This window comes from Lactuca sativa, chromosome 5 (genome assembly GCF_002870075.4).
Source record: "Lactuca sativa cultivar Salinas chromosome 5, Lsat_Salinas_v11, whole genome shotgun sequence".
Taxonomy (NCBI): Eukaryota; Viridiplantae; Streptophyta; class Magnoliopsida; order Asterales; family Asteraceae; genus Lactuca; species Lactuca sativa.
The window spans coordinates 96,312,822-96,325,163 of NC_056627.2; the positions used below are offsets into that span (position 1 = coordinate 96,312,822).

A 12,342-nucleotide genomic window follows, 5' to 3' on the forward strand; every position below is an offset into this window, starting at 1 on the left:
GACAGACTATCCTATCGCTGATCTCTCGTCTGTTTGATACAACGAAGAAAGTTCCCGCTGCTGGCCCAAGCAAGAAGAAGAAGTAGTCTCGCTCCAATTTGACGCAAAGGGGGAGATTGTTGGGTCGTGTTTTGTATTTTGTGTTGCGTCTATTGGGCTCGATTGTTAGTCTAATATGTATCTCCGGTATGGGCCTGTCCATCCGTGAGTTTTGTAGGGTTTAGTATATATAGGTGCTTGCATGCATCCTAGAATATAACGATAGACGATAAAAAAAGTACGATCAGAGATTTATTATTCAGCAAGTTTATTGTTCTTGTTTTGTAACCCTAAGTATCCTCTACAGCGGAAGTTCTTAGTCGAGCTCTGCCGAGGATTGAGTAATCTAATCATTCGACACATCTTGATTCATACTTGGGTTATTTACTGTTTTTATATTCATCGCTTACCTGTTACATAGATCTAATCGATCATCAAGTTTGTTTTATAACTTATCACTCCATCACTCCCAAGAGGCCCAAAAAATTTATCTTTTCGGTTTCGAAGCTCTACCTTCGCAGAGCCCGGTTTTCAAGAAAACTCTCGGTTTTCAACGACGAAAGTCATATTTAGAGCCGATGTACTGCCCAAATTAATATTTTAGCCCCCGGTTATTTCACGGTGAGTTTAATATATAGGAACAATTGTATGTTATGTGTTATATGTGCTACGTGCCTTTCGGTGTTATTATTCCGGGTTATTTTCTCGAGTTATTTTTATTTGCTATTTTTAATAGCAAAGAAATACCTTTGATCATGTGATCAGTGAAAGGACTTAGATTCACGTTGGTACTAGTATGTAGCCTCTGGCCATGTAGAACATGTCTCCGTAAGAGAATGAATTCTATTCTATGGTATTGGCAAAAGGTTAGACAGGGCTTTAAGCCTGAAATCTACCCAAATGTTAATCCGAAGTTGTATATCTTCTGCACCGTTTGGGCCAAAGCTTTATTGATGTATATCAAGCATGGAAATTGTTATGTCTCATTGATTGTATATCTTTAAATCAAATCAATGATTGATATGGAATGTTTGTCACATGATTTACATATACCCTTGTTGTTCCTTGTTCCTCTTTGCTTCTGCCATATTAAAGTATATATGACATAATGTTATATTGTATCTATTATTGAACTCACTAAGCGTCACCGCTTACCCTCTCAATGTTTAACAAATTGCAGGAGATAAGCATCCAGTATAGTTATATACTGGTAGAAGATTTTTGAATAGTTTGAAACTATTGTATCGATAGAAGCTTATGAATAGTTTGAAATTATTGTATTTTGCACTCCCATATGTATAAAACTATAGAATCCTGAGAAGTTATGTAATATATAACACTTTAAAATAGTCGGTTTGTATCCAGTAGTTTGTAATCTCTTTATCAATGTAAAATATTGTTTTTATGAATATGCAAGTAGCATGTTTTGGAGTAATTATATTGTCGAGCATGAAATTTGGGTCTTTCATAAATACGAAAGTTAGAGTCTTTCAAAAACTAAAATAGGGTTGAAAATGAAAAACTGTTTACTGCATTTTTTATTTAATTTTTAGAGGAAAAAATAGGGATGACAATTTATGACACGACACGACAAAAATTAATGACACAACACAACAAAAATTCATGACACGAAACGAAATTAAAACGAAACTGAAATTTGAATTCGTGCTCGTGTTAACCGTAAAAAACACGATGTCGTGTCATGTCATGTTCGTGTTCAAAATTCGACACGAAATTGATACGATTTAGCAGTTCTTTATCGTGTTTTTTGTGTTATATTTGATAAAGTATTTATTAAAAAAACTAGTTTTTAGTAAATGTTATATTTTTCATGCCGTGTCATGTCGTGTTTGTTGTTTTTTAATTCGTTTGTTTTCGTGTTAGTTAAAAAAAACACGACATCGTGTCGTGTCGTGTTTGTGTTACATAAAACTTTGTGGTGTCGTGACGTGTCAGACAGAAACACGAAACGATAACATAATTTGCCTCCCAAGGAAAAAATAAACATGGATTAGAGATGGTATAAGCGGTTAGCATGTTAGGAAAGTAACACCCGAAAATGCAAATGCAGCTCTTTTTGTTTTACTTCGTTTTGGTTCCTCTTATGTTAGCTTTTATGGCATATCTTCATTCGGTTAAAATTGTCTTCATTAGTCGTAGCAAGTTATATTTCCAACTTCATATACCTCCTAGTATCATACAAAAATTATAATTCCTTCGAGAAGATCTTTAATTATTACCAAAAGTATCATCAAATTCCGTGGGAAATGGGAATAAACGACTAGATTTTAAGGAAAGATACAAATATGTAAATTATTGATCAAAAAGCAGCCAATGTTTGGCGAGCCATCCATGTAAGACCCCATTATTGAAATCCCCCTGATTGGGTTAACTCAATTTCGACCCTATATAAATCCCAATTTCCAAAAGTCAAACTAAACCACTGTCCTTATGACCTTGTGTCCCATATCCATCAAGAACCCTAATTTTATCTCCAATCTTTACAAAATTACCAAAAATTAACATGGGTTCCGACCACAACAAGAGTAGCTGCTATAGTGATTTACTGATTCCACCATTTCTGGTACTCTTTGCGCTGCAATTCGTACCTTATGTCGGAGCTCAAGCTTCAGCTCCCCCAGATGGGATGCCGTATGCTGATTTCAACCCTTCGATTATCACCATAATCGTAATCCTTGTTGCAGCTCTCTTCTTAATGGGGTGTTTCTCGATTTACATCCGGCGGCGCTCAAACGAAGGCGGTGGTATTATCCGTAGAGTCTCCATACGCCGTGCTGCGGTGCCATCACGCGGTCTCGATTCCACGGTGATCGAGACGTTTCCGACCTTCGTTTACTCCTCCGTGAAGGGGCTTAAGATTGGGAAGGGAGCACTTGAGTGCGCCGTGTGTCTCAATGAATACGAAGATGAAGAAACTCTCCGGTTGATTCCGAAGTGCGATCATGTTTTCCATCCCGAGTGTATTGACGCTTGGTTCGAGAATCACGTCACTTGCCCTGTCTGCCGTGCGAATCTCGTTCCTGATTCCGGCGAGTCCGGTAACGTTCCCGCAGAGGTGGAGTTAGCTGTTTCAGGCGATGAACATCACCGGACCACCGCAGCTGGGGAAGAAAATGACGGCGTTTCTGGTTCTGGTTCCGTTTCCATTTCCATTGCTGAAGATCCTGTAGTCAACATACAAGAGCCGGCGACGCATACTGAGTCGCTGAACCGGAACCAGAGTGGAAAGCAGAATCGGCCACAGATATTCCCGAGGTTGTTCGACAAGTTTAGATCTCATTCGACCGGACACTCGCTGGTTCAACCGGGGGAGAATCTAGACCGGTTTACGTTGCGGTTGCCGGAAGACGTGAGGAAGCAAGTCGTGAATCGAGCTCTGCTAAACCGGATGGGAAGCACTGTGAGGATGACCGGAGAAGGGAGTGAAAAGAAAGGGTTCAGGACGGCCGGAGTAGGTAGCGGCCGGAGAAAATCTTACAGACGGCTGGAGAGTTTAGACCGGGTGGTGGTGAGGTCAGAACGGTGGGTTTTGTCGAGGGCACCATCTTTTTTGACTCGAGCATTCTCCATTAGGTCTCCGAGGGTTGTCTCCGGCGACGGCGAGGCATCAACGTCGGCGACGACGCCGAAAGGCTCCAAATCGGGCGATAAAATTCCACTAAATAACTTTGGACCCAAAAGTTGTTGACTCAGTCTCTGGTTTGTGTGAATTTCACGAGTGAAATGACTTTTTTTTTTTTTTTACGTAATATAATTTGATTTTGCTGTTAATTAATTGTAAAACATAGAATAAATCATTTTGGACAAATTATAAAAACCATAAATGACAAAAATCATCACTATTATTTATAAGATTTCGATTAAACACTTAACATACTAAATTTCTAGTTCTATTAAATCTTAATTTTGTAACATGTTTCATTGTTTTTGGAAATATTTTGAGAGCCAAAAGCATATTAGAATTATTGTTTGCGTCACTCGGCATATCATTGAGCATACCGAACTTGATGAATAGTTTATTATCCATTGATAATTACAAGATATTGTTAAAAAGAAAATACAAACTATTTGCTAGTTGTCTTTTTTATTTTTTTAAGGCTGTTTATTGTCTATTAAACATGGCGGAATGCATGTGTTTATTATTTATACCGAATATTAGTGTCTTCTAGTTACATGTCTTTTGGAATGTGTACTGGTGATGAGGCATGGTTGATTTATTAGTAATAACAAATCTGACAAAGTGTTTAGACTTGTAGCTTTTGTATGTGAATCAACAACTCATCATCGTTATCATATATGATTGCACATGTTAGCAATTAGTGAGCCAAATAAACTTATTTTGCAAAAGATTACAACGCAAGGACATCTTAATCATCTTTTGCTAAGGATCAAGTGTGTCTATAGTGTAATGATTTGGGTTTGCTTATTAAGTTTGTAAATAGAGAGAATCAAAAAAGTTGTTTTGAATAAAAACCACTTTGTACAATCATGTATATGCGACTTAGGTAAAAGAGTTGTGTGATACAAACCAAATGATTTAGTGTCAAATGATTCATAGATTCTGAAAGAATTTGGTACTGAACGAATGTATATGGTGTTGAATGAATATGGTGAATAAAAAATAACCAATTTAACCTTTGAATGATGTTTGAATGAAATAATCAAGTTTTATAGAACTACTCAAATGAATTTTGTTGAATGATTATAAAAATTACAATACATCGTATAATCTCGAACTAAACATGATAATTGAAAATCCATAATAAGATACTATATTCCAAATTAAACATAATACTTTGCATACAGCTTTTAGTTTGCACCATTTTAAAATGGGAGGTGATATTGGCCCGGCAGTTTTTGATAGTTCCATTGAAAAAATATGAATTGACAATTTTTTCCCTATTTACTTAAAAGAAAACAACCCAGTTTTAGTTTTTCAAAACGCACATGATAAAGGCATAAATACAGGATAATAATTGCTATTATAAAATATTGTTCTTACTGAAGAAAATTATATTTTTACAAATTTTTATATTCCACCATAGTCTCACATCCCATGGAGGAATCGTTTGGAGTTTTAAGAATTAAAAACAAATGAACCTTTGCAGCATCAAATAAGCATCCCATTTCAAAGACCACTTTATATCACTCAAAACAAAGGAGACAAGAACTAAAAGTCACACGGTTCACAAGTGAAACCGATAGAAAATGGAAAAAAAAATAAAATAAAATAAAATACTAGTTCTTGTGAACCAATAAAATATGGAAAAGAAAAATCAAAAAATACTAGTTGCGGATCCGGATTGGATTATATTAACAATGATAGAAAATATAAAAAAATAAAATAAAATAAAATCATAAATAAAAAATACTACTTTTGATAGTATGCTCTTTTATTTTCAATCTCTCTAATTTACATGATAAAATTTTATACTTGGTCGTTACGTCGGATCAATAGGTAGTAAACTTGAACCAACTCTTATATGTTTATGTTGATCATTATCTTCTTAGTATTTTTATTTATCATTCATTTAGAAAAAAAAAACTTGAATAAATACATTTTTATTCTAATTTATGAAACAAATGACAATTAACTAACACAATTCTAAAACTTGGAAGTGAATGTAACTAAACAAGTCCAAAGAACCAATTGCCAAAATCGTTCACAAAATTAGTATGAACTATAAATCAAAGGCTTGGAATTTGGAAGTTAATTTAAATAAAATACCAAACAAATACCAAAAAATGAAAAATGAATTTTCAAATTGTCAAATACATTAAGAAAATAGCCCATTTGAATCAAATAATAAAGGTCTTGGAAGTTGGAAGTTACAACTTGAAAAACAATAAACAATTGTCATTAATCAAATACATTAACAAAATCATCAACCCCAGTGAATCGGTAAAAAAAATTTCAAATAACAATGAACATTGAAAGTAATTAATTCAACTTAATTAAACAAAGTTACAAAGACCTTAAACCAAAGACAAAAATAGTATAATTGTGAAATGAGAATTTTACAAACCTTCTGTAGTGTAGTCTACTGGAATGTAGTCTGGTCGGTTGGTGGTGTCGTATGAAGAAGATGGGCAGGTGGCCGATAGGAGTCGGCTGGTTGAGTTCGCTGAGAGTGTCGAGGATATCGATCACATTCACAGTTACCTTTGAAATCGTTTTATTTTTCATTTTTTTTAATTATAAATTTTTAGTGGGTCATTGTCTTTTGGCTTACTAGACAACAGATTGGGTATTGAAATATAAATTTTAGGCTTCTAAATTTTTTTCTTTCTAAATACGATCATGTAGTTCACTCAAAATTTGTAAGGTGGGTCACATTTTTTTGTTACATAAATCTCTATATTATGTAAAATATTAGGTGGGTCAAATGAGCCACCTTCACCAAAAAATTTGTAAGGTGGGTCACATTTTTTTGTTACATAAATTTCTATATTATGTAAAATATTAGGTAGGTCAAAGGACCCACCTTCACCAAACATAAATTCGCCACCGTGATTTTGTATTTTCTATATTAAGGTTCAAACTCCACTACCATGTATCCTTCTTTGTTCGTTTCGTTCGATGGCAATATCACCTCCCTATATGTATACCCTCATGCTTCTCGTATTGGAATCAAATCACAACCCTTCCAATGATTATACATAGATCTATCCCGGGACGCCGAAGAAACTAATTTCCTCCATAAGCAACAAAGCGATCAAGATGCGCTACTAAATGAAGAAAACATGAGAGGAAAGAGGTGAGCATGGAGGTAGCAGGCTGTGGTGAAAAGAGATAGTGATGGGGGATAAATATTGGCCCTGCACTTCTCCGGTGTAATCTATTATGATAAAGACGAGAACCTACTGAGTGAGTTACCCATTCGATCACTCTGTGCAAGTTTATTTTCGTGATATGTTTGTACTCCAGCGAGGTCCAGTTGGACCTCAACGCTGGGGTGAGAGTTGTCGTCCAGTGATGTTAATTATGTTATGTAAAATACTCTTTTTGTTTTCCGGTGAGAATTTCGTAGGGTCAAATCCCAATTTTGATTTCCGGTTGTAGATATTGTGTTTTGTTAAGAAACAATTGTATTTCTCTTTCTAAAGTGAAGAAGGACATAATTGTCAATTTGTATTATTTTCCCGTGGAAGTATAAAAATTTACTACGGCAATATCACTCCCCTTTTAAAATAATTAATTAACGGTTTGATCACATAAATTAGCAATATATCCATTTCCTTAAAAACTTCAAAACTCCATTATATTTTGTGTATGTTTTCTTCCTTCGTTTATAATTGTATCCTCTTCAAAACTCATAAATAAGTGATCATGAATCTTGTATTTTCTTATAAAATTATGGAACAAGCACAATCAATCAATATATCTTTTGTAGTGGAAAAAGCTACAAAATCATTTTCTTTAGGATTGAGAATATTGCTTTCAAAGCATCATACACACATTTAGTAATATTTCTAAATTGTGAACGAACATGACTGAATCTCTATTCGCTAGTTAATACACGTTATCATTGAAACTCGATTAGCCAATACCTTGTATTGCGCAACGATGTCATAAATGCACGATTTTTGGTGTATATAGCATTGTAGAGGTAATATTTATCTATACACATAAGTGAGGCAATACTATTACATAAAAATATATAATGTATTAAAAATCAAAATTAAAGAAATATTGTATACCTAGTGGAGAAAATGGAAAGCCTAAAGTTGAGTTGAAAGCAGCTTCTTTCAAAACTCGTGAATCATGTGTTATGCCCTCTTATATAGCCCATACAAACGTGAATATCATATCTAAATAAAACTACTAAGACATTCGATCACATATACCTTTTCTTTTTAGTTCTAGCTAGGACTAACAATCTTGTGTCTAGGTGTCGTGTATACGTGTATACGTGTCAGACACAAATTTATACGACACAAATTGTAAAACGTGTCTTCAGTATAAAAACGATCACGACACGTAACAAATTCGTGTGACATGTGATACAATATGAATAGATACATTTTAATCGTGTTAAAAAACAACACAAAACACAAATTTACACGAATAGAACGTTTCACTTGTAAGACACGAATTTTTTCATACGTGTCACGTGTCAACATGAATTTGTTTATACATGTTAATATATATCATATGTATACATGAAAAACACGAGTTTACAATATATGTGTTTATATGTGTCATGTGTCGACATAAATTTGTTTTGTATCTTAGACGTGTTTAAACAAGTAATTTTGTGTTTGATGTAACATCCTATTTCGAGAAGTTTCTTATTTCGGGATTGTGGAAGATAAATGGATTGAGTAACGGCCTTTGGCTTCAAGGGAATAGGGTTTAGACCTTATTGGATGTTGATAATGTTGGTTAAGTTATTAAAACCTTCGAACTGTGCTTTGAAGAAAAAGGGTAAATGGGAAAAGTAATATTTTCGGTTTCTTTCATGGATTATGGTTTTAGTTTAGCATGTATTGGTCTCGGTTTGGCTTTAGGAAGCTTGGGATGGTTGTTCCGTTGCTGAGGTAGTTGTTGAGTTTCTATTGAGTAATTCAGGTGAGTCTTCTCATTGTATTTATGGGTCGAAGACACTAATATCGCCCCACTAGATTGTGTAGTATGCTAGATGTCTTTGTGATACTTGCATGTAAGACCCCGAGGGTAGCTCATGACATTTGTATGAAAAACCACAGGGGTAGCCCATAACACTTTGATGTTAGACCATAGGGGTAGCCCAAGGCAATTCAAGGAAAGATCATGACACTTGTTTGTAAGACCCTAACGGTAGCCCATGACATTCAAGGGAAAAAGACCATGGGGTAGCACATGGCAATTATATGTATTGTATATGGTATTTTGGGTGAACGTTGGTGCTTATGGTTTATATTTAAAAGGTTTCCAAGTACTTCTGGTTTCAAAAGGAAGGGCCCGGCTTGATTGCATTGCATCCCTGGAGATTTATTTTGTACTTGATGTTTACAAATTACTATGATGTTTTAAGAATACTTTGACTTTGATCGTTCTTTGGAACAATGAATGCATGGTTTTGACTTATCTAAAATGATTTTTTACTCGGTATTTTTGGGATGTTACAAGTTCTTATCAATGCCTTGGTTTGAGGGATTCGTTCACACTCTCGGGTGTATCTTGTAATGCTAGTGTTCTAGGTAAATTTTCCATTCTAGCTATATTTCTTAAAAGTTGGCAAAATTGATCCCTACAATGGGCGTACAAGTCAGGTACGCCAGATGTAGGACTTTGTGATGAGATTATTGCGCTATTAGATCGATAGATTCTAAACAGATTAACAAGAATAACAAAGTAAAGAACATGAGAATGGATCAAAAGAAGTTGAATGATTAATATCTCACACCTCAGAGGAGCTCGATGAAGAACTTCTGTTGTAGAGGTGTGGTTAGGGTTACAAAGCAGTCGCTATTAATGAAAATGTTAACCTCAAAGGTATACATGCATGCATATTATATAAGCTAACCCTAATGCTTAAACCACGGTTGGACATGCCCAAACCGGGTAATCAGCAAATAAGCCCATATGACGCAACACTCTAATCCCAACGATCTCCCCCTTTGCGTCAATAGAGGCGAGATCTTAGTTCGGTTGAGAAAGAGCAGACTTCTTCACCGTCTTGAACACCTTCGGTATAATGGCTAAAAGAGTGTGACGAAAATGTATATACTACCGAAGCATGTCAGAAAAGTTTTTCTTGTCCGAATCACTATTGTATTTACATTTGTGAGTGATATCAAGTATGTGCTCCAAGCAGGAAGTGGAGAACATATGTTTGTCAACAAGAGCAAAAATGAATTTTTCACCTTCGCCTCTTGTGAGCATGACAATGAGATGCGTCGGATCAATCTTACCCATCTTCATCTTTGTCACACCCCAAAACCAAGAACGGCGGAAAACGTTCTGGGGTGGAGGACGTGATGTACAGTATCGTAACAATTGCATAATAGTAAAAACAAGCGACAACAACCATTGCATTAATATAGTGATTTAAATACAAACGTGTTCTGTACAGTTAATAGACACCAAAAGTATAACAAAATAAAAGATGGGTCTTGCATATGCTCCATCTTCTCAAAAGCTACACCAGTACCTGTCTATCTTTGACCTGAGGATACAAGTTATTTTGAAAACGAGTATCAGCAAAAAGCTAGTGAGTTCATAAGATTTTAGTGTCATTTCTTGCATAAAAGTGTTTACAATCAATTAATACATGAGTTGAAATGAATGTTGAGAGTAGTTGAAATCCCTAGAAAATCCTATATTTTCCAGATTTAGATATGTGTAAGTTAAATCCTTTGAGTGTGTAAAAGTATTTTCATTGAAACTATCAGTGCTAAAAAAAATAGGTTAGTAAGTTTCATACAAGTAGCGTAGATGAGTAAAAGTATTGTTGGTGGACTGTAGTAGTGTTGCAAACTTCAATATATATTCATTTACTTCGAGAAATTAGATTAGACTTTAATTCTCAGTGTGTTAATTTGAATATAGATCAGATTTCTTATGTAACTGAACTGAATGATTATAGAGGTCCCGATAACCTTCCCGGTCGTCCACAGTGTAGTGTTGTAGAGCCATCCATGGGCCTAGTCGGCTCGGACTGAAATTTAACAGTCGGGATGTAATAGCGTCCGTCCTGTATAGATCTTTACATGTAGTGTTGCTTTCCTTTCGGGAAGCCCTGGTTACATGGTATTTACGTAGTAGAGTGTCGTATAGAGGAATAGTGTGTTATGTTATGGATTAGTGTATTCTCTTGAATTATAGTATAGTAACTTTTAGATATAGTATAGAGAGTGTTCTCTTAAACGTGTCTAAACTCGTGATAGTTGTAGTTATAACGGGTATCCTAGTGATAGAGGTGTCAAGCGGTAGTGTTAACTATACCTATTATAGTTATATAGAGTGTAGAGTCGCATGCCTTTGATTTACAAAGGTATTAAATAAGATAAAGACTTTCATATCTAACACAATATATATGATATATAAGTAAGAAATCAACGACAGTCGGACGGATAACCATATACCCTAAGACCACAATCAAACAAGAACAAGAAATAATGTGAGCTATTGGTCCGAAGTCCTTCAAGTCTTATTTATATAAATATATGGATGTCAATATAGTTTAAAAGAAAAGTAATTTAAATACAATTTGAAAATAGTATAACAACAATTTAATATAGAAAATGCGTTTGATGAATATTTAAAACAGTTTCATTGACAAATAGATAAAAGTATAGATATATCCTTTTTGGTTGTAAGCTATAAATCACATATGATTAGGAACTAGAACTTGTTGCATTTACTTGTATCCCCCCTAAAGCATGTAAAAACATTTAAAAGGTTAATTAAGGGGTATGAACTCACCTGAAGCGAGTGGATCGGATAGGAGTCTTTGTTGTGTGTTTGGTGTCAAGTGAGGACTTGAACACACTTTATAAACCTAGTGACATATGAAGACACATGTTTTCATATAATTAGTGGATGAAGCACTAATTTAACACATATAGACATCCTAATGTGAAGGAAAACGCTTTGGTTAAGTGTTAGGAGGCTATTGGGTTGCAATGAAAGAGTATAAGACCACACCATGGAGTTTACTCTTCTAAAACTCACCTTGAGTGAGTTTACGGCTAAGAGACCATTGTGACAACCCGAAATTTCCATTCTGTACAAACTATATCACTTCAATAGAAGTTATAGTAGTCCCAGTTAATTTTCAGACTTTTTCGCGTAAGTTTGAGTAATTCAGGATTTACACTTCAGGAGATATCAGGAGAGTGGATGCACTAGGGTTTAGTGCAACACGGTTATTCCAACACTCTGTTATATGAGAAATCATTTCTAGAATAAAAATATTTTCTGCCAAAAATATCTCAGGACTATAAATAGAATTCCGAACCAAATTCATTCATTATTCGCATTTCCAACTAGAGAAAAGTCATTTTCTCTCTCAGGGATCTTCGGGTTTTTATACCAAAATGTGAGTAAATCTTTCTAGTAGTGTTAGAAAGCTTATTATGTGTTTATAACATGATTTAGATGGCTAAATCACTAGATTTAGGAGTTTACTCCCCAAGGTGTTCTTGGGCGGTAAACTCCCGAAACAATACCTATACCTTCCCTTATGATATGATACTACCTTGGACACATATAGAAGTGTATTTAGGACATGAAAACAACCAAGAATCACCAAGTTTTGGGTCTTCACGGCCCAAGAAGATCTTGGACCGTGAACT

At 34.9% G+C, this 12,342-nt stretch overlaps 1 protein-coding gene across 1 annotated transcript; it reads left to right on the plus strand.

The window, feature by feature from the left end:
- Positions 1-2,407: 2,407 nt before the first annotated feature.
- LOC111880165 (E3 ubiquitin-protein ligase ATL6) lies at positions 2,408-3,912 on the plus strand. Its single transcript, XM_023876566.3, has one exon. It carries the CDS (start codon positions 2,564-2,566, stop codon positions 3,746-3,748), a length of 1,185 nt encoding a protein of 394 aa, XP_023732334.1. The 5' UTR covers positions 2,408-2,563; the 3' UTR covers positions 3,749-3,912.
- The last annotated feature ends 8,430 nt before the right edge of the window (positions 3,913-12,342 follow it).